The sequence below is a fragment of the Sminthopsis crassicaudata genome, chromosome 2 (assembly GCF_048593235.1).
Source record: "Sminthopsis crassicaudata isolate SCR6 chromosome 2, ASM4859323v1, whole genome shotgun sequence".
Taxonomy (NCBI): domain Eukaryota; kingdom Metazoa; phylum Chordata; class Mammalia; order Dasyuromorphia; family Dasyuridae; genus Sminthopsis; species Sminthopsis crassicaudata.
Genome location: NC_133618.1, coordinates 661,580,156 through 661,604,268, shown reverse-complemented (window position 1 = coordinate 661,604,268; position 24,113 = coordinate 661,580,156). Strand labels below are relative to the sequence as shown.

General features: G+C 45.5%; 2 protein-coding genes across 7 annotated transcripts in view; one reads left to right on the top strand and one right to left on the bottom strand.

Annotated features, from left to right (window-relative positions):
* Window positions 1–3,307: 3,307 nt before the first annotated feature.
* On the top strand, window positions 3,308–10,244 carry ISLR (immunoglobulin superfamily containing leucine rich repeat). 3 transcript variants are annotated; one of them, XM_074297020.1, is made up of 3 exons: window positions 3,308–3,474; window positions 3,703–3,808; window positions 7,856–10,244. In XM_074297020.1, exon 3 carries the CDS (start codon window positions 7,862–7,864, stop codon window positions 9,116–9,118), a length of 1,257 nt encoding a protein of 418 aa, XP_074153121.1. In that variant the 5' UTR covers window positions 3,308–3,474; window positions 3,703–3,808; window positions 7,856–7,861; the 3' UTR covers window positions 9,119–10,244. The 3 variants fall into 3 exon arrangements, with proteins under 3 accessions (XP_074153121.1, XP_074153120.1, XP_074153122.1); XM_074297019.1 differs by lacking the exon at window positions 3,308–3,474 and having other exon boundaries at window positions 3,595–3,808; XM_074297021.1 differs by lacking the exons at window positions 3,308–3,474; window positions 3,703–3,808 and adding an exon at window positions 4,474–4,578.
* Window positions 10,245–20,403: 10,159 nt separating this feature from the next.
* STRA6 (signaling receptor and transporter of retinol STRA6) overlaps window positions 20,404–24,113 on the bottom strand; it is a 73,438-nt gene continuing 69,728 nt past the window's right edge. For all 4 annotated transcript variants that reach the window (XM_074297011.1, XM_074297012.1, XM_074297015.1 and 1 more), the window contains exons 17-18: window positions 23,636–23,782; window positions 20,404–23,105 (exon numbers count right to left, since the gene is read on the bottom strand). In XM_074297011.1, the coding sequence (XP_074153112.1) occupies window positions 22,936–23,105; window positions 23,636–23,782 (317 nt within the window). In that variant the 3' untranslated portion in view covers window positions 20,404–22,935. The remainder of the gene's footprint in view (window positions 23,106–23,635; window positions 23,783–24,113) is intronic.

Below are 24,113 nucleotides of genomic sequence, written 5' to 3'. Positions count from 1 at the left end.
CCCACTTCGCTCCTACCCCATTCCCCACTCCCTTCCTTCCACTCAAACCCCTACCCCATTCCCCACTCCCTTCCTTCCACTCAAAACCCAGACCAAAAAAGGTGCTAGGAATTGCACAGAGGAAACTGTGGTAACCCCAGGACAGCAATTATTGAGATGCTACAGCGTTCTCATCAGGATTGCCTAGAAGTTCAGGGGTCCTGAGATCCCTAATACTTAGTTCTAAGTTATCATTGAGGACCCTGAAGACAGGCTCTCTACCTTAAAAAATTCATGGGGATTTAACCTTAGGAGATAAAGGTGCATGTTGAAACCCAGGTGACCCATAGTGAGACCAAGAAATACAGACCATCCTACCCAAAATCCCAGCAGATGATAGAGTTTTAACTCTAGCACAAGGCCCCCAAATCAGGAACTAAAGCTGGAGAGAAGGATAAAACTGAAGACAATATGGAGTTGCATAAAGAATTATTGTAGATCTAGAGATACTCAAAAATCAAGTCTAGAAAGAGAAAACAACTCCATAACAACCGCAGGCTGAGATTCAAAGGAGAAAATGAATTTTCCATAAGGACTGTATGATTATCTAGAAAAATGTACCAAGAGATGTTTTTAGAGTTTTGAAAAGAATTGGAAAGAGAATATATAATTTTGAAAAGAAAATGGTAAACAGTACCCAAAATACAAACTCAATGAAAATGAATAACAAACAGAAATAAATAATTTTTGAGACAACAAAAATATTATAATAAAGTTTAAAAATTGAAAATAAAATTTAAGAGCTGATTTTTAAAAACTGACTTGGAAAACAGATCAATGAGAAATAATTGAAGATTTTGGAGTCCTTGAAAACCATGATAAAAATATTTTAAGTGTATATTTCAGTATTATAAATAAAAATTTATTAGAACCATAAACAAAACAAAGACAGAATGATTCAACCACCTCCTGAAAGGAACACAAAAAAGTTAAAGAAAAGTCATAACCAAAATCCAAAGTTCCCACATCAAAGACAAAATATTGTAATCATCCAGGAAGAATCATTTCAAGTACCAAGGAACTACAGTTCAGGTCACACAAAGATGTGGCAGCTTCTACAATTAAAAAAAAAAACAAAAAACAAAAAAAAAAAAAAACCACCAGAAACTTGGAATACAAAGACAAAAGACAAAAAAAGATAAGGTATACAAATGAGAATCATTCACCCTGAAAAACAGCGTTTAATCTTATAGCAGGAAAAAAAAAAAACAAATCAGAGTTTTAATAGTAAATAGTACTTCCAAGCATTTCTGATGAAAAGACCAAAGTAAGAACTTTGAAATAACAAAGTGGAGTCCAGAGAAATCTATAAAGAGAGGAGAGGAGAGGAGAGGGGAGAGGAGAAGGGAGGAAAGGGGAGGGGAGGATTTAGCAAAAGTTGTGCTCCAAAATGAGGACCATTGAAACATTTTTTTTTCAAATACACATAAGAAAATAAAAAGCCTTTCACAGACCAGCTTCAGCTTCCTTCCCAGATGATTACATATTATGTGTTTTGTGTCCCAGCCAAACTGCTCTATTTGCTGTTCTCTGTACGTGACATCTCAGCTCTCACCTCTCATCCTACACACCTAGAACATTCTTCTTCATCACTTTTCCCTCCCTTCATGGCTCAGCCCCAATGTCAACCTCCAGGGCCTTTCCTGATTCAGCTGTTCATTTCTGCATATCTTTTGGGTTTATATTATAGATTTTCTTATCTGTAATCATACTGATTCTCCCCAGGTCAACCTAAATTCTTGGGAATAAGGATTGTTTCACTGTTGTCTAGCTCAGTTTCTGGCACATAATAAATTTAAAAAAAAAATGCTTGTTGATTGATTGATCAATCGAGATCAGGGCTATGCAGGACTAAAAACTCCCTGAAGGAAACTGTAGCCTTGATGATTCTGGGCACCTTTTTAATTTCACCTGAAGGCAATCTGGTATGTGATAGACTTGCTGCTCGTGGAGTTGGAAAAGGTCTGGGTTCAAATGTTGCCAGTAATGTTTCCTGGCTAGGTTATTTACTGACTCGGGCAGCCCTGATGGGGAGAAAGCTGATGGAGACTAATTTTTAGCTGAAAATATCTCCCCTATGAGACCAGAGATGATCTTGACATGGGGAAACTAACTCAGAATCCAGAAAGTTTTGTAGCTGGGAGACTGGAGGAGTATAAGGAAAGACTGGGGGCAGGAGAGAAGCATGAAAGGGGTAAGACAATGTTTCTAGCCTCTGTCCTAGGCCCTTTGCAGATCTCCCACTAGAGGGGTCTCCTGTCCTGGGACCTCAGGGGCCCTTTATCATGAGTCCAGAGAAGGAATGCACAGAGGAACAGACTGAAGGACAAAGGAACGGGGTCACCCAATGAATGAGTTGTAGAGAGAAGGTGATGATGGTTTCCTGCTTCCCATCCCCGGTACTTTTCGTCCCTCCAAGATTTCTTTCAAAGAGAAAAGTGGCTCAGAACCCCAGGCCTCAGGTGGGAGTGAAAGGGTGCTGAGGGTGTCCCTGAGGGAACAGGGACTTGAAGAAGACAATGATAAAAGGGGGAGATGCAGAGAAAGGTGAGTGGAGGAAGGATGGGGGGAGGGGTAGCTTCTGGGGAGGAGGCCTTCCCAGTGCCCCCTGGAGCCACTTGGGCACCTTGGATATGGAGGGCAACGTTTCCACTGCTGCTTTTCAGGATCTTGTGGAATCCAGCTGGGCTCCAGGAGGGAAATCCGGGGTGATCAGGGCTCTCGGATGCTGGACTCCACTGGGATACTGGACTCCACCCGGAGCCTGGCCTAGGGTGAGAGTCCTTCCTGGCAGCGGGAGGCCCCTGCGGCCGGATCCCAGTCTCCCCAACTGGAGAAAGACATGCATTCATAACAGGCAGGCCTCACAGGCAGCCTGGCAGGGGCTTTAACCAAGGAAGGAGGATTAAAAAAACCAGGCCCGGGAGTTTGGCTCCTGAGCCCCGGCGGGGCCTGGTGGGTGTTTCATAAAGGTTCTGCCTCATCAGCCATTCACTGAAGGAAAAAAATTTAAAAAAGAAGAAAAAATAACCAGCCCGTGCATTCCTTCCTCTGCAGCCACGGAAAAAATAACCCCCCTTCTTAACCTCCAGAGTGGGTTTGACAAACCCCCAGATCCTGCCTCCGGAGCAGTAATGCTAGGACTCAAAGTCCGCCTCCTTCACCCCCCCCCCCCCCCTTCTCGAGGTCCTTCCGGCCAGCGCTGTGTCTTTAAGAAACTCCTAACTTGATGGAAATCCGCCCCCCACCCCACCCCCCAAAAAGTGAGTGAGAGAGCACAGCCCAAAAAAATTTGGCATCCCTGCCTCCTCCGGTTTCTGGTGTCACTTATGAGCCGCAGGTCCCCGCGCTGCACAGGCTGCGGGACGGCAGCGCCAGGGCGTCCTGAGCCCGCACCCGGTGCCTCCCAGCCTGGGTTCGGCGGCAGCGGCTGCGGTAGGCACCTCAGAGATGGGGCGCGGGAGGGCTGGGGGGGGGGACATGAGAGGGGAGGGAGCGGTGAGCCCGCCCAGCCCCTGGCTCCTTCCTCCTGGAGGCGAAACCGCCCCCTAGGTCGGGGCCTCCCTCTGCCGGCCACAGCTGGCCCCGGGGAGCCCGAGCGCTCCAGGCTCCGGCGCAGCTCCCTCCTGACTGTGGGTCTCTGTCCTTTCTGATTCCCTTCAGAGGGTCGGGGAGAGCCAGGCTGTCGGGACCTCCAATCCACGTTAGCCAGCCCGTCCTAACTGCCTTGTTCCCAAAGACAAAGGAGTAGAGAGAGGGAAAAAAAGAGGTAAGGGCTTTTCTTTTATTATTGTTATTTTAAGGACGGTGTGGGCTGGGCTGGAGAACCGTGCCAGGAAGGACTTGAACTTGACAGAGGCCGGAGGGAGCCTCCAGTGGGCTGACCTTCCCCCCCTCCCCCCCCAGGCAGGGACAGCTGCCCGCTGGTCGGTTTCGAGAAACTTTCCCCAACTCCCGAGTAACTTCCCAGGAAGCGCGGCTGGCGACCAGGCAGGGGCCGTAGGGGCCACGGGCGCCTGGGATGCCCCGCTGATGCCCGCTCCAGGGAACCCGGGGAAATCCCCGCCTTCCACCTTCCCCCCGGGCGCGGTGGAGGCAGGGCAGGGAGCCCAGGAGATGCAGCCGGGCTGTGCAGCCGGCCGCCTCCCTCCCAACCAGAAGGACCCCGAGGCGCCCCGAGCCCCCAGAGCGGAGGAGGCGGGGAGGGGGCGAGGCCGGGAGGGAGCCCCGTTCGGGACGGGGTCCCTGGGCGCCCAGGGCGGACTGGAGAAGTTGGAAACCAGCAGGCGACTGGGTGTGTTTCAGGAGTGGGGGTGGGGGACTCCGGAGCATAACAGGGGCCTTCAATAAGCGAATATAAATACATACCTAGCAGTGGGGCCCGCGGAGGGAGCGGCCGAGTCTGGGACGGCAGCAGGGGAGGAAGAGGGAAAAGCAGGGGGCGCGACTTCTGGTGCGGACGCAGACCTGGAAGAGACTCCAGGGACCCGCTAACCCAAGGACCTTGCACAGGAGGAAACTGAGACTGGGAGAGCGGAGGTAACCTGGTCGGAACCAGGCGCCCTGAGTGCCTGGGACGCGCTCTTTCACTGCCCAGTGCAGCCTGCTTGTCCGAATGGAAAACGAATCCACGGGCTTTTTTGAGGGGGAGGATGGGCTGGGGGGGATAGAAGATTGTTTCCGTTAGTTAATATCGGAGACCCTAAGAGCCAGCAGTGGGTAGCTTACCCCGGAGCTGGAGGGGAATTTGGGGTCAGAATTTCTGTGGTCTGTGACCATGGGGAGATCTCCAGGACAGGGACGGGGTGGGCTGGTGAGGGAGCAGCTGACGGGCATGAGTACAAAGGCAGCTGCAGAGTGATGGGGGGGGTTATACCCCTCGCCCGAAGCCCCTCGGCAAACTCACTTTCTAAAAACTCTGATCTGAGAAAGAAACTGTTAAAAGATGAGAAATTGACGCTTGCTTAGGGCCTCGCGGGCCATTGATGACCGGACCTGGACCAGAGTTCAGGCCTCGGGCTTCTTTGTGTAGATCTTATGAGAAAACCATCAGCTGAAGGAACTCTCAAGTGCACAAAGCTAGTAAGGCCTGGACTGGACCAAGGTCTTCTGGCTCTCTAGTTTCCTTTCGGTCACCTCGTGCTGTATCTCCTGCCTCACAAGGTGTGGTCCCTGGGGAAGGAGCAGCAGGGATGCCAGGCTTTAAAATGAGACAGTAGGGAATGAGCTTTGCCTTCCTTTGCATCCCCAGAACCTAGCACATAATAAGTACTTAATAAATACTTACTGACTGACTTCGAGGAGGCATTTAACCAACCTCAGGGCCAAGTATGTGGCTTCCCATAGAAATAAGAAAATACCATCTCTGTGGACTCAGGTAGGAGGGGGGCATTCTGGGAGCTGCATTCAATAAGTAGGGTGAGTGGGATCCCAAAGAGGGTTGTGGACTTTGGAGCTGCTCCCAGTCTTCCCAGGAAACAGCTCAGACACAGAGGGAATCTGCCCTCTTCTTCCTTGGCCATATTTGTGAGGCTGCCAATGTCTAATCTAGGGTCACTGGAAGCTAATTAATAAATGCATTCAGCTGTCATGAAAAGATCACCACACATCTAAGCCAGCATTACTTAGGATCAGAGTTGCAGGCTGGAGGTAAGAGATGGATTATCCACGGGGCCTTCAGTCCATTCCCCTGCAGTAGGATAGGAATGCAAATCAATCCACCCAAGCCAAGTTCTGTTCTTAAAAATCCCCAAAGTCATCTTCTCTATGGAGAGCCCCAAGAAGAAGTCATGGAATTCCTTCTATAGTCTAACTCTAATGTCAGTCCTTCCTGATCACAGACCCGGCTTGAGCATCTCTAGGAAATCCTTGTCCTCAGGGAGTTCCTGGGGCAGTGAGGTGGAATGAAACCTGAATCTTGGTAGATAAGAATAACACAGAGTAACTTAAAGAGTGCTGGCAACTCGTACAACTCAATTCCCTTTGGGGGCCTCAGTTTCCTCATCTGGAAAATGGGGAGATTGCCCTCATTTGTAGATGTCAGTGACCTCTACAATTTCTTCCACCTCTGAATCTTTTATTCTATGTGGAGGAAGGAAAGGAGGGAAACCCAAGAAAGTTTTTGGAAAGGGCAGAGATGATGGGATAGTTTATTCAAATGCATGGAGGCAGAAGATGTTATACCAAAAAGCCCAGGATTCAGGAAGGACAGCAGGATTAAATACGGCTGGGGGAGGTAGGTGGGAACTGTTGCAGAAGGCTATAATTACTAGAAATTATCCAGCACACAGGAGGGAACAATGAAGGCTTGCAGGCAGGAGAATGACATCATCAGACTTATGCCCTTGGAGTATATTTTTGGCAGATGTGCATAAATGTAGGCTTTGGGACTCCAATGGGAATATGGGGAAAGTCCCAAGTGCTTCTCTTTGGGAAAGATGCCCTGTCATCTGTGGAGAGGCTTCAGGTGCCTTATGTTGTAGCCTAGTTCTGGTTTGGACTGGCCTTCCTATACCTAAGGCCTTCAGCTCAGCAGGTATATCCTATCACTATCCATGCTTGCTCTGAATCATCCCTTTTCCTGCTCCCGTCCTTTAGAAGCCACTTGGGCAATATTTAGATACAGAGGGAAACCTATCCTGATATTCATTCCTTTTCCATTGCCCTTTAGCTTTTACCTGGCACACCTGAGCATCAGGAGGATTCAAACATCCTCTGCTGCTCCTTAGTCAGTTTTCTTTGGTATGATGCAGAATCCCACAAGGTCATAAGGCCTTTTCCTCTCTCTGCCAATGGTTCTTTGGGTGACATCTGATAAGTCATTTCATTACTCCTTAAAATCTTTATCTCTAAAATGTGTTGTTTGAATTGTCATCAAATTGTAAATTGCACATATCTATATATAATTAACTCCTGATCTCTTTCTGGTTGAGGCAAAATTTCAATTTCTAGAAATGTTTGGGTGATGAAATAATAGTTTATATTATGGTATCTGGGGATGAAAATGCACTGGGAGAAAACTTTGGGGAAAAAAGCTGGCATTTTCTTAGTTTCCCTCAGTCCTTGAGGCTACTGAGGGCTACCCTGAGATACCTTTAAGATCAACACCCAGGCTAAAAATCTCTTTTTTTCTGCCCCAGCTAGATCCCACTTTCTTTTTCTTTTTTGTTGGGTGCCCAGTGGTTGTTGGTTCTGGATTCAGGTTCTCTTTCCAGGGAACCTGCTGCTTCCTCTTTGCTGCTAACCTTTCATGTCTCTGTTTCAGAGAGAGCTCCTTCCTTTGAAACTGATTCTTTGTGACATGTCTCACACAGTGATTTTGATTTAAGGAAGTGTATAGGCCCTGTTCCCATTCTGTTCTGATTAATTCAATCAGGAAGTATTCTTACCAAGCAGAGATGATTATTATAACACGGGTGGGATAATCACTGGAGCCTAATCCTTACACTAAGAAATTGTATTAGGATGGGCCTGCCAGATAGGTGTGCGGTTATTATAGTCTCCTACTTTATGGATGAGGAGGCTGAAGATGCAGTGAGTGACTTCCCTGTGATGTCACGGTTCATCTTAGCTGAGCTAAGATTTATACTAAGTCATGTCTCCTAACCCTGTGTTCCTTCCAATTCCCCAGATTCCCTGTGTTAAAAATGTGACATTTTCCCCTCTGTCTGTAAATAATTTCTCTGTCCCCTGTTGTGTGGATGGGACTGATGACCTCTGCTAATAATAGCCTGTGGGAGTGTAGCATATTAGGAGATGCTGGCCCCTGGGAATATGTAGGCAGTAACTGCTTCTCTAACCCCCTCTCCATTCCCAGGAAGAGATGAGGCGGCTCCACCTGCTGTGGCTGGCCAGCTTCCTGAGCTCGGTCTCGGGCTGCCCCGAGGTCTGTGACTGTGGGGAGAAGTATGGCTTCCAGATCTCCGACTGCGCCTACCGTGACCTACAGTCGGTGCCCTCTGGCTTCCCGGCCAACGTCACCACGCTCAGCCTCTCGGCCAACCGTCTGGGGGACCTGGAGGCGGGGGCCTTCGACGAGGTGCCCCTGCTGCAGTCGCTGTGGCTGGCCCACAATGAGATCCGGGTCGTGGCCCCCGGCAGCCTGGCCCCTCTGGTCTACCTCAAGAGCCTCGACCTGAGTCACAACCTCATCTCCAACTTCTCCTGGAACGACCTGCACAATCTCAGTGCCCTGCAGCTGCTCAAGATGGACAGCAACGAGCTGGCCGTGATACCTCGGGATGCCTTCAAGAACCTCGGGGACCTGAGGTCCCTGCAGCTCAACCACAACCGGTTCTTGACGCTGGTGGACGGCACTTTTGAGGGACTCACTTCCCTGTCCCACTTGCAGATCAATGACAATCCTTTCAATTGCACCTGCGGCTTGCTGTGGCTCAAGGTGTGGGCTGTGGCCACGGCGGTCTCCATCCCAGAGCAGGACAACATCGCCTGTTCTTCACCCCCCTTCCTCAAGGGCATCCCCCTGGGCCGGCTCCCCCCCCTGCACTGTGCCCCTCCCACAGTGCAGCTCACCTACCAGCCCAACCAGGACGGGGCCGAGCTCCGGGACGGCTTTGTCCTGGCCCTGCACTGTGACACTGACGGGCAGCCCCCGCCGGAGGTCCAGTGGCGGATCCAGACACCCGGCGGCAAAGTGGAGATCACGAGCCCCAACGTGGGTTCTGACGGACGCGTCCCAGGAGTCCCCGGGTCCCCCCAGCCCCGCTTCCAGGCGTTTGCCAATGGAAGTCTGCTCATCCCAGGCTTTGGGAAGCAGGAGGAAGGGACCTACAGCTGCCGGGCCACCAACGAGCTGGGGAGCGCAGAGGGTTCAGTGAATGTGGCTCTGGCATCTCCGGGGGAAGCCAGTGAGGATGCCCTGGGCCGCAAGTTCCACGGCAAGGCCGTGGAGGGCAAGGGCTGCTACACCGTTGACAACGAGGTGCAGCCATCTGGGCCCGAAGACAACGTTGTCATCATTTACCTGTCCAGCACAAACCCCAAGAAAAGCAGGGCAAGTTCCCTTGGGCAGCTGGGCCCCTGGGTTCTCTTCCTGGGTCTTCTTCACCTGACCTTCTAATTCTCCCTTTCCTTTTTTCTTCTCTGTGTCCTTCAATATCCTGCTCCCCTCAATACCTCCAGCTAGCTAGAGGATCTGCGGAGCTCTCTCTCGCCCAAATCTCTCCCTGCCACTGGGATACCGTCCCAACGACCCCCTCAGGTCTTCCTAGTCTCACTGGGGACAGGAGGGGAATAACTGATGTCGCTTCCAGCAGGTGAAATAAGCGCTTCCTCCTGGTGTTCTGGTGTCTACTCTGCCCCAAATGCTCCATAATAGGCCTGTTAACTCGTGGCTGAGACATCCTGAAAGGCCACTGGGCCAACTGGAGACAGAGTGGGGGCAATCCTCGATATGTGCCTTCAGTCCAACTGGAGAAAACCCCAACAACAAACCCGAATTGTGTGCCTTTGTAATCTTTCAGCCCCCGCTTTTAATCACCTCCTCCTCATCCCTTTTAAATTAGCCCCCAAACTTCCTTTCAGCTAGCTGGGGCCAGCTCTTAGAAACCAATTCATTTCAAGGTGCTATTAATAACAGCTTCAGTGTTTTCCCCCCTCAAGTGGATTCATGTTCCAACTTGGGCAGTGTCTGGGGTGGAAGGAAGGAATCTTGAATAGGCAATGGAGGGAATATTTAGGAGAAGTGGGTTCTTCCTAGCTCTTCTCACTTCCTTTCAGTGGGCAAGGATGGCAAGGATGGCCCTGCTGGGGTCACTGAGTGATGGCTGCAGAGACCACTTTGGCAAAGACGAAGGAGACAGAGGAGGGAAGGCTTCACACCATGCTGGTGGGCCTGGCCTGAATCTCCTCTCCTTTGATGGCCCCCTCCTGTCCATTCCCCCTCCCTCAACCTGAGGGACTCTCCCACCCACAGGAATAAGGACTGGAGAAGCATCTCCCCCTCAGATTGAAGGAAAGGAGCTAGTACTAACATGATCCTGTCTCTCTCTACCAAGAGAAGAAGGAAGGCTGTGTCTGAAATTCCCTCCTCCTCCTCATCACCTCTCTATGGCCTTCCTCAGCCCTCCTGCCTCCTCCCTCATATAGATGTATTCTCCCAGAGACCTGTCGCACCTTCTGCCATTGAGTGATGGAACAGAAGAGGGCCAGGTTGTTGCTTGCTGTAATAAATAGTATTTCCATGAGGTTTCTGTGGTTTTACATTGTGACATTTTCTGGGGGAGGGAATGGAAGATGAGAGAGGGGATATCCAACATGAGAAGGGCCATCTCTCCAACATCCCTTGGATCTTTAGTAAAAAGAAATCACCCTCCCAGCAATCTTGTGAATATAGTATCCCCATTTCACAGATTGGGAAACTGAGAAGATTGATATATTTCCCAACTCATCCCAGGTGCCTTTACCCAAAGAAATAAAGCATGAAGTGAAGTCAAGTGTCCTAACCCTATTCACACAGCTAGCGTGAGGCAGGCCAGATTTCAAGTCCGGGTCTTCTATGACCTCATGTCACTTCTTCGGGAGCTCATTGGTCCAAAGAGAAATCATAAATGGCAATATGAACACGTTAGCACACACACGTCCCCTTGGAAAAACCCCAAGAAGCGTCCTTGAACTCGCTGCATCACAGGAAGGGGAAGATGCTCTCTCCCTCCCCAGATTATTTTCACTTATCCATGAGTGTGTCCCGGTAGACCCTGAGCCTTTGGTGGGCTGGTTATATGGGTGCCAGATGCTTGGAGAACAGCTAAGCTCAACAAATTATCCCTTCCTCAACTTAATGCAGTAAGATGAAGGGAAAGAGCTAAAAGAAGAAGAGCTTCAAAGGAAGAAAGGGGGTCCAGTGCCCGTAGTCAGCATGTGAGGGGCCCCGTGAGTGGCTCCCTGCACATGAAATGCCAGGTTCGGTTCAGGAAGCATTTATTAAGTTCTTGTTATATACAAGAACCTATACCAGATCCTGGAGGTAGTTTTGTTACCTCCTGCCTTCAAGGAGTTTCTGTTCTAAACATGTCTTTAGATTAAGTGAGAATAATCTGGGGAGGGGAGAACGTTGTCCACTCCAAGGGAACAAATAGGAAAATGACTTAAAAAGCGCGATACCGTCTTTAAATGTAGCATTAGGGTCAAAATAATTGTAAGCTGTGGGCCCAGAATCCCAGGTTGGGGTTCTACTGAACACATCCAGCCTTAGAAGTGCCACTGAAATCCTTCTCTTTGCCTTGGGTTCTCCATCCAGTGGGGCTCCTGAAGGTATTAGGAAAGGTTCCCACTGGGTCTGGGACCAAGGAATGGCGGTCCAGCTGGCTCCATATTGCTTCAAAAGGGCTTAATGTGGTCCAAGACTGCAACCACTTCCCTTTGAGCCTCAGATTTCCTACCTGTAAATAATGCCCAGGACCATAGAACCAGTAATGAATATAAGTAGTAATAAACTAAATCCAGGACTTCCTGACTAAAAGCAGAACTCTGTCTACTACACAAAGTGATTATTAAATTATTGGGTCTCAGGATGCCTTTGCTCTTTTGAAAATTATTGAGGGCCCCTCCAAAAAACTTTTGTTTATATGGGAGAGGGTGAAGGGAAGGAAGAAAGAAAAAGAGAAAGAGGGAAAGGAAGAGAAAGGAAAAGAGAAGAGAGAGAGGAGAGAGAGGAAGGGAAAAGAGAGGGAAAAAGAAAAGGGAGAGAAAGAGAGAAGAGAGAGTTACTATACTGAAAATTAGAATATCTTAGTATTATTATAAAAATGGTTTTGATTTTGCAGCACTCCGAAGAGACCTCAGGAACTCTAGGGTTTCCTGGGGGACCCATTTTGAGAGTCACTGGGCTTCAATTGCTTCACTTCACAGGAGGATTCAGAGTAGGATCCCCTTTTAGGAGGAGTTCAGTATTTGTTTAAAACAAGAGAGTAGGAGAGGATAGGAGTGAAGGTGATGAAATCAGAGATAATTATAGGGAGGTTGGGTTAGGACTGGGAGCAGCCTAGAAGGAGAAAGGTTGTGGGGAAAGCAGGAGTGACTGGGGCCCGGTGCTGGGGTGCGTGGGTCTAGCTTACAATGTACCATCCATACCTGAACACAACACTTCAGATTGAGTCTGGGTACAAGGGGACTCCTGATTCCCAGAAGCTGGGTACTAGGTGTGGGGTCAGGAAGATGTGAGTTCCAATGTGACTTTGGAGAAACTCCTTTTGCCACCATTTCCTCAGCAGTAAACTGAAGGTGTTAGACTAGTCCAAAGTCCCTTCTGTATATGATCTGATAATCTCAAGCATCCCTATGTGTCCTTAGCATTTTTAAGACATTCACTTCCACGTTGCTGATTTATATTGCATACGAAACCCATTATAACTCCCAAATCTTCTTCAGACATGACGCACTAGTATTGTCTTTCCCATATTGTACTTTGGAAGCTTTTTAAATTTTTTAACTCAATTCTGAGGCTTTACACACTCTTAATTTCATCTAATTAGATTCAGTTCCGGGCTTTGGCTTGTCAAAGTTATTTTGGATGCTGGCCCTGTCATTCACTGTGTCAGCTTTGTCTCCCAGCTTGTGTCTGTCCCCTGCCAGCCTGATGATCTCAACCTCCATCTGAGTCATTGATAAAAACATGAAATTTCCCGAGCCCAAGGGCCAAGCACAGGATATAATCAGGGACCCTTGTCCCTGCAAAAGGACAAGACAAGAGAGTTCTGTTCAATCCCCCACTCGTTGGTCAGCCCATTTAACTGTGATGGGCTCATGCAAGGTTCCTAGGAAGTCAATGGCGAAAAGAATTATCCAACACTTAGGACTGTGGCCACCATATAAACCAGACAGTGAGGGAAGCCTGCTCTGAGTTTTGGGGCATCAGGAAGGAACCTAAGCCCCTGGTCTGGCCCTTCCTTGCACTTCTTCCAAGGAACATCAGTCCACCTCCTGCTTGTCCCACCTCCAACTGGCTGGAGGCCACCAGGCTAGAGGTGGGGGAGTTTCAGCTGTCTTGGAAGTCTGGGGCCTTTCTATAGATCCTTAGATGTGTGTCTCCCAGGTGAAGAGAAGCCTTGTCAGTAGCCTTCTTCCCTCCCCACCTTCTCATCCTCTGTCCTCTGCCTTTTGCCAGCCTCCCTCCTCATTCACTCTCCCTCTATTGCTCTTAATTGCGGTTTTCTTAGGGCCTCATTACTGACTTCAAAAGGGCTTCCCTGCCAGAGAATAGCAAATGGCTTTCATCGAGTCCTTGCCCCTGCTTTTAGCTCAAAAAGTTTCAACAGCTTTTAATTGCCTTGGTTACAAAACTCAGGGAGAAGCTGGAGCTGAAAGGCAGAGGTTGCTCCCCTGAGTGGGGCTGATGCAGCTGGAGAAGGCAGGGAAGGGCACAGCTGGCACTAAGTCACCCAGAGCTGGCAGCCTCTGTCTCTCTGGCTGTCTCTGGCTGTTTCTCTGTATCTATCTCTGGCTCTTTCTCTGTCTCTGTCTCTCTGTTTCTCTCTGTCTCTGTCTGTCTGTCTGTCTCTGTTTCTGTATATCTGTTTCTGTCTCTCTGTCTTGTTCGCTATGTGTCTCTTTTTCTGTGTGTCTCTGTCTCTCTGCCTCTCTTTCTCTCTCTCGTGCTGTCTCTTCCTCCCTCTCACTTCCTCTCTCCCCCTTTCTCCCTATCTTTTCTCTTTTCCTCCCTCTTTCTCCTTTCTTTTTCTTTGCTGTCCCTTTCCCTTTCTCTCTCTCCCTCCCATCTCTTCTGTCTTCTTTCTTTATGCCCTCTCCTCCTTTTCACTGAATAATCATTTCCCCCTTTTCTCTCTTCTCCATTTTTCTCTTTATCTTTCACTCTTTTCCTCTTATTCTTTTCTCTTTCTTTCCTTTCTCTTCCTCCTTCCTTCCCCTCTTTCCTTTCCTATTTCCTTTTATCCCTTTTTCCTCCATCCCTTTCTTCATATATCTTCCTCTCCTGCCCCTCTTTAATCACTCCCATCTTACCTTTCTATTTCCTTCTCTGCAACCCCTTTCCCTTTCCTTTCCTACTTTCTTTTCTTTTTTCTTCTCTCCCTTTCTCTCTTCCAATTCTCCTCTCTCACTTCTTTTTCTCTTCACCCCCTTCCTCTCCCTTTTTTAAGCAGGAAAAACCAGAACTGAGACCTTGCTCAGAATGAGAGTTGTGGTCCAGATTCTAAGCATCAACAGACTTGAAAATGAGGTTAGGAATGGGGAGAAGGAAGTTAAAGGTAGACAGGGAAGCGTGCTCCCACACCGTGCCTGTCAAAAGTAGCTCCTCACATCTAGTAGAGAACAGTTAATCCCAGCAGGTTTTGCAGAGTCTCTGGAGCCAGGCTTAGCTGGGGTAGACATCTGATCCTCAGAGATGCAGACTGGTTAACTGTTCCACACGGCCCTGTTCCAGGGGTTTTCTCTGAACCAACAATTCTAGTCACAAGAATCTTGTTTTCTCCAACACCCACCTAGTCTATAAAATGGGTGTTGTCCTTGTTCCCTTCTCCCACTAAAGGTGTGTGTGTGTGTGTGTGTGTTGTGTGTGTATGTGGGCATGTATATGTGTGCTGTGTATGTGTGTATATATGTATTTGTGTGTGTATATATGTGTATGTGTGTATTGCATATATTTGTGTGTGTTGTGTATATATGTATGTATAGTATGTGTATATATATACACACACATGTATGTGTGTATACGTGTTGTGTGTGTGTTGGGGGGGCAGGCGAGGGAGGGGGGATTACAGTATTCTCCACTAGGTTCTAATTACATGTTTATAAAATGAGGGGCTCAGGCTAGACAATCTCTCAGCCCCTTTTAGCTCTCAGTCTGAGAGTCTGTGATTCTCCTCCTTTGTGTTTAGCTTCTGGATGAGTCCCCCATTCACCTCGCAGACCCTGTCTCATGGTCCATTCCTTCCTCATAAACATGGGATAGTAGAAGAGCCACTGGCAAGGCTTCAGGGCCCCTGGATCCCAATCCACCCTGTGGCCTTAGACAAGCCACTCTCAGCTTCCCAGCTTGTAAAAGATCAATCGGCTTCATTGATACCCGGGGTCTCGTTTCAGTGGTAACATTTTGTTTCCAGGATTTCCACTTCTTCCAGTTCAAGGTAAGAGCAGAGTGGGGAACACGACGGCCACAGATGAAACTCTTTGCTTACAAGGAGAAAGGAGAAGAATTTTGCCTAGAAACAAGGAGAGAAGGGTCTCCATATCCTGACTCCCCACCTCCTGGGCTATTCCCATTGTTCCATAGATATTGCTTCCTTTGCTCCCTTCCATCTTGTTACACTATGAATTCCACTGCCAAACCTCTCAGAATATAGAGAATATTACTTAGATAATCCAGGGCCAAGGAAAGTGTTTTGGGCACCTCAACGTGCTATTGAAAATTATCACCAACATCATCCTGGTTCTGGTTGGTGATGAATGCTTCCCCATCTATATGGTCCCCACCTGAGTCGATGGGACATTCCAATCCCAGCAAATTTCTTCTCACTTTCTTCCTCTTTCCCATATAATGGACCATGTAATTTGGACCAACCTATACATGAACAGAAAATCCTTCTACAACATCTTCAAAAAGTGGACCCTCAGCCTCTGCTTAGATATCTCCAGTGAATGTGAGCTCATCACCTCCCCAGACAGCCAGTATCTTGTAATGGCTCTGATTGTTCACAAGTTTGGGGACTTAGTGAGCCCAAATCTGCCTCTTTGTAACCTCTATCACTGAGATCTGCCCTGAGACTAAGAGGTCTTTTTGTACTCATGAATCTTTTTTGCCTGAGAAATTTTTAAGAGGTCCTGGGTATATAAAATAGGCATACAAATCATTTACTGATAATAAATCATAAATTTGTGACCCTCACATTCAGTTATGAGGTCCCATATAGAGTTGAGAACCATAGTTTAAGAATCTTGGTTCTATATGACTGCTCTTCAAATACTTGGGGGACAGTTGTCATGTCCCCACTAAGTCTTTTCTCCAGTTTAAACATTATGCATTTCTTTAATCCAATATCTCATAATCCAGTCTCCAAATGCTTTCCTTCCTTTGCTCCCACCACTGATGCTGAAATAGTTCTGTCCATAGTTCTGTCCACTGAAATACTTAACTGTCTGTCTGCTCCTACAGTATCGTATCTCAGGAGACTATCATGCAAGACCAAGTGAAATAATTTATGTAAAGTATTTGCAAACCCTGAAGTTCTAAGTAAAGGTCAGCTGTTACAGCAGATGAGTGATGAGCACTGGTTGATTGATAGGGTGGCCCTTCCAAAAAATAATGGGGGTGGGGAGTGGAGAGAAGGAAAGCCAAGATTGTGGAGAATAGACAGATCTTTATCTGAGCTCTTTCTAGCATCCCTCAGATCAATACCAGATCAAGCCTCTGAACTGGTTTTGGAGTGACAGAACCCACAAATATTTGGAGTATAACAAATAGCAGAAGATATTTTGGAAGAACTTCAGAAAAGGTTTGTTTTAATCGGGCATGGTGGGGGGAGGTAGCCAAGCGCTGACACAGCACAGGGACCCAGGGGATCCATTGGAAGTCTCTAAGCCAAAATACAGCAGCATTGGCTACTCTGTCCTGATTCAAAAGCCAATGGATCAGCAGATTAGCCATGAGACATTCACAAATACAAAAGGCAAATAGTGAGCTTCTGAACCCCAGGATAACACTGGACTTGACCATGCCCACCCAGCACTACAAAGAAAAAGAAAGAAAAAAACCTGTTTCTTTTAAAAATTAAAAACTTTACATCTCTATATGGGAAGATGATATGTTTAACTCTTGAAAACTGTATCTCTGTTATGGGTATATACTTAGAGGGTGTAGGTATAATTTGATTTTATTGTAATGATATTAAAAAAAAACTAGAGGTGGAAAGGGTGTTGTACTGAAAGAAAAGGAAAATGGAAATAAAATGGGCTAAACTACTTTTCACCAAGAGGCAAAAAAGACCTATTGAGGGAAAGAAGGGAGAGGGTGAATGTTACTTTGGCTCAAAGAGAGGATATTAGACATATTTAGCTTCACAGAGAAACTTATCTCACCTTATAGGGAAGTAAGAGAGGAAAGGAAAAGGGGAGGCTGATAGAAGGGAGAACAGAAGTAGAAGGGGAAAGGTATAAAAAAAGAGCAGGGACTATAAAAGGGGAAGTATGTTTGAGGTGGTCAAAAGCAAAATATTGGGGAAGAGGGAAAGGGGAAAAGGAAAGAGAAACATATAACTTGGGGAAAACAAGATGGTTGGAAATACAGAATTAGTCATTTTAACTATATCTGGCTAAAGAGTATCATAGATAATGAAGTGATATCATACTAAACATATGTGCATCAAGTGATATGGCATCTAAGTTCCTAGAGAAGTTAAGAGAGCTGCAAGAAGAATTAGACAGTAAAACTATATTAGTGAGGGATCTCAACCTTGCTCTCTCAGAACTAGATAAATGAAAGCACAAAATAAATAAGAAAGAAGTTAAGGAAGTAAATAGAATTTTTAAAAAGTTTGTTATGATAGATCTTTATAGAAAATTGAATGAGATGAAAGAAATATACTATTTCTCAGTGGTATGTAGAACCTACACAAAAGTTGACCATGTATTATGGCACAAAAACTTTAAAATCAAATGCAGAAAGGCAGAAATAGTTTTTTCAGATCATGATGCAATAAAAATTCCATGCAATAAAAGGCATGGGAAAAATAGAGCAAAACCTAATTGGAAACAAAATAATCTAATCCTAAAGAATGAGTGGGTGAAACAACAAATCATGGACACAACTGATAATTTCATCCAAGATAATAATAATAATGAGACAACATACCAAAATTTATGGGATGTGGCCAAAGAAGCTTGTAGGGGAAGTTTTATATCTCTGTCATTTATCTTATGCTTACTTGTATAAAATAGACAAAAAGATCAATAAAAAAGCTAGAAAAAGAACAAATTAAAAATCCCCAATTAAATGTCAAATTTGAAATTCTGAAAATAAAAGGGAAGATTAACAAAATTGAAAGTAACAAAACTATTGAGTTAATAAACAAAACTAAGAGTTGGTTTTATGAAAAAAAAACACAATAAAATTGATAAACCTTTAGTTAATTTGATTAGAAAAAGATAAAAAAAGAAAATCAAATTGTGAGTATCAAAAAGAAAAAGGGAGAACTTTCCACCAATGAAGAGGAAATTAGAGCAATAATTAGGAGTTTTTTGCCCAAATATATGTCAATAAATCTGATAATCTAAATAAAATGAATACTTACAAAAATACAAATTGCCCAGATTAACAGATTAATTAAGAAATAAGTTACTTAAATAGTCCATTTTAGAAAAAGAAATCGAACACACTATTAATAACAACCTAGGAAAAAATCTCCATGGCCATTCGGATTTACATGTAAATTCTATCAAACATTTAAAGAACAATTAATTCCAATACTATGCAAACTATTTGGAAAAATAGAGAAAGAAGGAGTCCTACCAAATTCCTTTAATGACACAGATGTGGTGCTGATACCTAAACTAGGTAGGGTCAAAACTGAAAAAGAAAATTATAAACCAAATTCAATAATGAATATTAATGCAAAAATCTTATTACTAGAAACAATCTATAAACTTGCAAAGTTGCAAGATACAAAATAAATCTACATAAATCATTAGCATTTTTATATATTACCAAAGTCCAGCATAAGAAATACAAAGAGAAATTCCATTTAAAATAACTGCAGATAATATAAAATATTTGGGAGTCTGCTTGCCAAGGCAAAGTCAGAAACTATATGAACACAATTACAAAATTTCCACACAAATAAAGTCAGATCCAATCAATTGGAAAAATATCAAGTGTTCATGGTAGACTGAGCTAATATAATAAAAATGACAATACTACCTAAATTAATCTACTTATTCAGTGCCATGCCAATTAAACTCCCAAGAAATTATTTTACAGAGCTAGAAAAAATAATAAAGTTTATCTGGAAGAAAAAAAGTTCAAAAATTTCAAGGAAATTAATGCAAAAAATGCAAATGAAAGTGGCCTGGCTGTACCAGACCTAAAACTATATTATAAAGCAGCAGTCATCAAAATCATTTGGTACTTGCTAAGAAATAGAGTAGTCGATCAGTAGAATAGGCTAAATTAACCAGACACAATAGTTAATGAGTATAGTAATCTAATGTTTGATAAATCCCAGGTTCTGGGATAAGGACTTACTATTTAGTAAAAATTGCTGGGAATTAGTATTGCAGAAACTAGAAAGTGTTCCACATCTAATATCCTATACCAAAGTAAGGTCAAAATGGGTTCATGATTTAGAAATAGAGTGATATTATAAGCATATTATAAGAACAACAGATAGTCTACCTCTCAGATCTGTGAAGGAAGGAAGGAATTTTTGGTCAAAGAAAAACTAGAGTATATTATGGAATGCAAAATGGATAATTTTGATTATATTAAGTTTAAAACTTTTTGTACAAACAAAACCAATACAGATAAAATTATAAGGGAAGCAATAAATTGGGGAAAATATTTAATATTCAAGGGTTCTAATTAAGGTTTTATTTCTAAAATATATAGAGAATTGACCCAAATTTATAAGAATCCAAGCCAATCTCCAACTGATAAATCAAAGGAAACGAACAGACAATTGTCATATGAAGAAATTGAAAGCATTTGTACTTATATGAAAAATTGCTCTAAATCACTATTGATCAGAGAAATCCAAATTTAAAACAACTCTGAGGTACCACTACACACCTCTCAGATAGGCTAAGATGACAGGAAAAGATGATGAATGTTGGAGGGAATTTGGGAAAACGGGGACACATACATTGTTGGTGGATTGTTGAACTGATTCAACCATTCTGGAGAGCAATGGAGGGAGTTACATGAACTGATGTTAAGGGAAGCAAGTAGAATCAAGAGAACATTGAGCACAGCAACAAGATTTTGGAATGATCAATTCTGATGGACATGGCTCTCTTCAACAATGAGATGATTCAGGTGAGTTCCAATGCTCTTGTGATGGAGAGAACCATTTGTACCCAAAGAGAGGATTGTGGGAACCTAGTGTGGATCACAACATAGTGATTTCATCTTTTTTTGTTGTTTGCTTCTATTTTGTTTTCTTTCTCATTTTTTTCCTTTTTGATCTGATTTTTCTTGTGCAGCATGATAATTGTAGAAATATCTAAAGAAGAATTGCACAAGTTTAACATATATTCAATTACTAATGGAGGGGGTGAGGGGAAGGGAGGGAAAAATTGGAACACAAGGTTTTTTGGGATGAATATTGAAAATTATCTATGCATATGTTTTAAAAATAAAAAAATTTTAATAATAATAAAATAAATTATCAGAGGTTGTTCATTTGGAGTCATTTATTAGAGGAAATATATCCATCTCATTCATAAAATGCAAAGGTAGAAATACACTCTAAATATCCAGAATTCAAGTTTCTCTCCAGGCCATGCCCAGATTCTGTAACAGCAAACCAGAAGATAAAATGTGCTCTGAGATGGGAAATACATCTCAGGGAATTCCCCTGCACTCTCTAGTAGTCAAGTAGCCAAATAGTTACCAAAAATTCTGACCAGCTTCATGCTGTCTTAGAGCTGAGGTTACTGCTAGTTTCAAAGAGGAAGACAGGAAGTATGAGGGAGAGTGGTAGGGAGTGGAAGATGGATTTCAGCACCAAGTCTTGGACTTGGAAGAACCCTCTGGGGATTCTGGCCAGTCCTCACATGTACAATAATCCCCTCTACCTCTTCCAAAAGTAATCAGGCAGCCTTCACTTGAGGAGGAACTCATTGTTCCCAGATCTATCTTCAGAAAGCTCGGATTGTTGGGGTTTTGCTTCACACTAAGCAGCCATGTGTAAAAAGTGAGATGTAGTTCTGAGATGCCAAAGGCCATGGGGGGCAGAGTTCCTCTCTATTCCATGGTACCTTGGAGGTCTTAGGGAGGTTCTGGAGAAACCCCTAAGAATCCCTTAGAGCCCCAAAATTGGGAGAGTGGGGCTTGGAGACAATGAGGAGAAGGGTTAAGTACTTGATACCATGTTAACATCCCAAACGCTCCAATTTGGTCCATATTATACACCCGATTAGAGCCAAACCTATCATAAATTTACTGGTACCTGGAAACTGTCAAGGGCTAACTTTAATCAATTTATTTCTCCTATGACCAAGGCAGGAATTGAATCCACAGTCCCCTTAAATGTAGAGAGGAAATCAGTCCATAGTGAAATCATATTCAATATATCGCATTTGCATGGAGTTCTACAAGTGTCATGGACAGAAATAGTTCTTTCTTGTGTACTCGGAGGAGGGAGCAGGAAAGTGAAGTGTTTGTCTGCTTGGGGATGTTGTGGAATGTGGGAATGGTCTTTATTTTCTCTCTGGACCTACTTACTGCTGATTGGATAATAGGAGAAGTGATAACTTTTTGGCTTTTCCCCAGAAAGGGGGCCAAGCCACGAATACTCCAAACTTCTTGGGACAAATATGGTCATTGGAACTGGGGACTGAGCTAGAGAGGGAGGTGGGAGCCCTGATCCCTTGCAAGGAAGATGGATGCCAAACCAAACACCACCAGGGCCTGAGTCCCAGACAGCTGGGCTGGGATCCCAGGGGTTAGAAGGTGCTTTGTGGAGGTGGAGAAAATATCTCAAGAAGTCTTTGGAAGGAGCCTAAGAATCAGATTTTTATTGTTCAGTGTCCGACTCTTCGTGCACCATCCTGTCCGTGAAGTTTTCTTGGCAAAGATCGGCGTGATTTTCCACTTCTTTCTCCAGTGGATTAAGTCAAATAGTGACTTGCCCAGGATTATATTTAGCGATCTGATCCATTTAGTTGCTTCTAAGAATAAACAAAGCTTAAACGAGGAAGTTGGGGACCATTCAGAGCCACTGACCGGTAGTGGGGCTTTCTGGAATAGAAAGCTGGATGGGATCTTCAGACATGAGTCCAGTCCTGGGTACTCTCCAGTAGGTAGGGTCATCACTGTCTGACTTGCTGGGTACTTAGTGAAGTCTGTGTTTGGAGGTGGTATGAAGAAGGATGATGAAGGGGCCCTGGAGAATTAATTTGGGGCTGGGTCTCAGAAGGAAAAGAGGTGACCCCAGAGAGGGGAGTATCCTAGAAACTTTTTTCAATTCAAGTGTCATCTTTGTAACTTCTCTCTTTCTATTCGGATCATCTTGTATTTATCTGTGTATACTGTACTTGTACTTATAATTGTGTGATGTAATGTGGAAATGGTGTAATTGTCCCCAAAAGAATGTAGGAGCTGTTTTTTAACTTTGGACCCTTAGAGCCCAACACTGACTCTCTCTTAGTATTTGATAAATGCTTGTTGAATGAATGGATCAGTGAAGGAATGAGAAGGAAGAATAGAGGGAAATGAGTCGTGAAGATTACGGATTTTTATCTGCTGTTATGGTCTTTGGAAGAAGAGATGGGAAGCAGGAGTATTAATTTTCCAAGGCATCTGCGACTTGGGGATGAGATTCTGCTGTGTGTGAGCATGTACACACATAATGTATGCATGTATGAATGTATATGTACTCTAGGAAGCTGAGGATGCTGACATTTCCCAGGGGTCACAGCAAATTATTTGTCTCTCCTCACCCCCTCAAAAAAGGGCAACAATAAACAGAAGCTGCTATGGGAATGATGCACCATCAGCCTTCAAGAGCTGCTCTGGGTACCATCTCTCCAGTGGGAGGAGTCCAGCGTATCTCCAGGGAAGAACTTCAAAACAGTGACTTTGGGAAGAGTCCAGGAGGAAGGAGGGAGAGGAAAGAAGGAAAATGTCGGTGAGGCTCCTGCCAGGGATCCCTGGATAGAGATACTTCTGGGTGGTTCTCTCTCCTTTCTCCTCCCACCTCTGCAGATCCATCAGGGATTGGGAGGGCTGGGCTGGCTCCCATTGGCCTGAGGGCCAGCCAGGGCTTTCTTGCGGAAGGCCAGGAGAGATGGATTGCGGATAAGGGTATAAGCCAGTCCCCAGCGGAGCCGGCTTTGCTTGGCTTTGGTGGCTGGGCTCTTGGTCCGGATCATATGGATTCCTGGAGGAGACAGACCATGGGAATCACTGCACAATGTCGACCCCCCCCTCTCCTGCCCCTCCTGGCCCCTGCCTCCCCTTCCTGAGCTTCCTGAGACTTGGAAAAGATAGGGCCTGAGACAGGAACAGCAGGAGGGAGTGACTCATGGACAGCTTAGAGAGCTCCTTGTCTCATAAAGTCCCATAATATGGAGCTCAGATTTTTCCAGTGCATGCTTTTGGGATCTGGGCCAGGAAGGACTGAAAAGAACATTTTATTCTTTAGGTGAGCTGAATATGGAAGGGGAGAGGGTCTATCTGTCAGGCTCACCACCTGGAGCCCTCCCCAGGCAGCCAGGTCTAAATGAGGAGGGGAGAAATCTGCAGCCAGAGACAGGCTTTCATAGGGCACTCCAAAGTTCCCACAGCAGCTCCTGGAAGATCCAGGAGGAAGCAGGCCAAGGGAGGAAGTTCTGGGACAGAGGGAGCAGAGAGTAGCAAGGAAATACTGGTCCTCCTCCCGGGCCTGGGCTAGGGAAGCCAGCTTCTCACCTTCTATGTCACCGGGTATGAGAGCAGCTTGGGTTCCAGCCAGTCCCCGGGAGCCAGGTAATTGCCGGAGCAGGAAACAAAAGGCTTTCATTATTGGGTGTGACTGGCTGGCCTCCATCTTCAAGTAATAGCAGTAAGTGCGATAGCCTGAGGGAGGAAGGGAAGCAAAGAGAAGGAAACCCTTAGTGAGAGGCTGGCTCCCACCGAACACCTGGGTTCTTATAGTGGCCAGCATCCCTGCCTGGGAGGCCCTAGCCTTTCACCTGGTCTGCTGGGGTAGCCTTCTACACCACCTTCCTGCCTCCCATCCTCCTCCTCTCTACATAGTCCATTGAGCTGCTGGAATAATTTTCTCACACCCCCACTACCCTCTAAAAGCTTCCCTGGCTGAAACTAGGCTTTGGGTTTGGTTGCCCTTCCCGTCTCCGTTCCCAGCGCTCCCTTTCACCCTGGAAACCCTCTGAACCCCTCTCGGGGC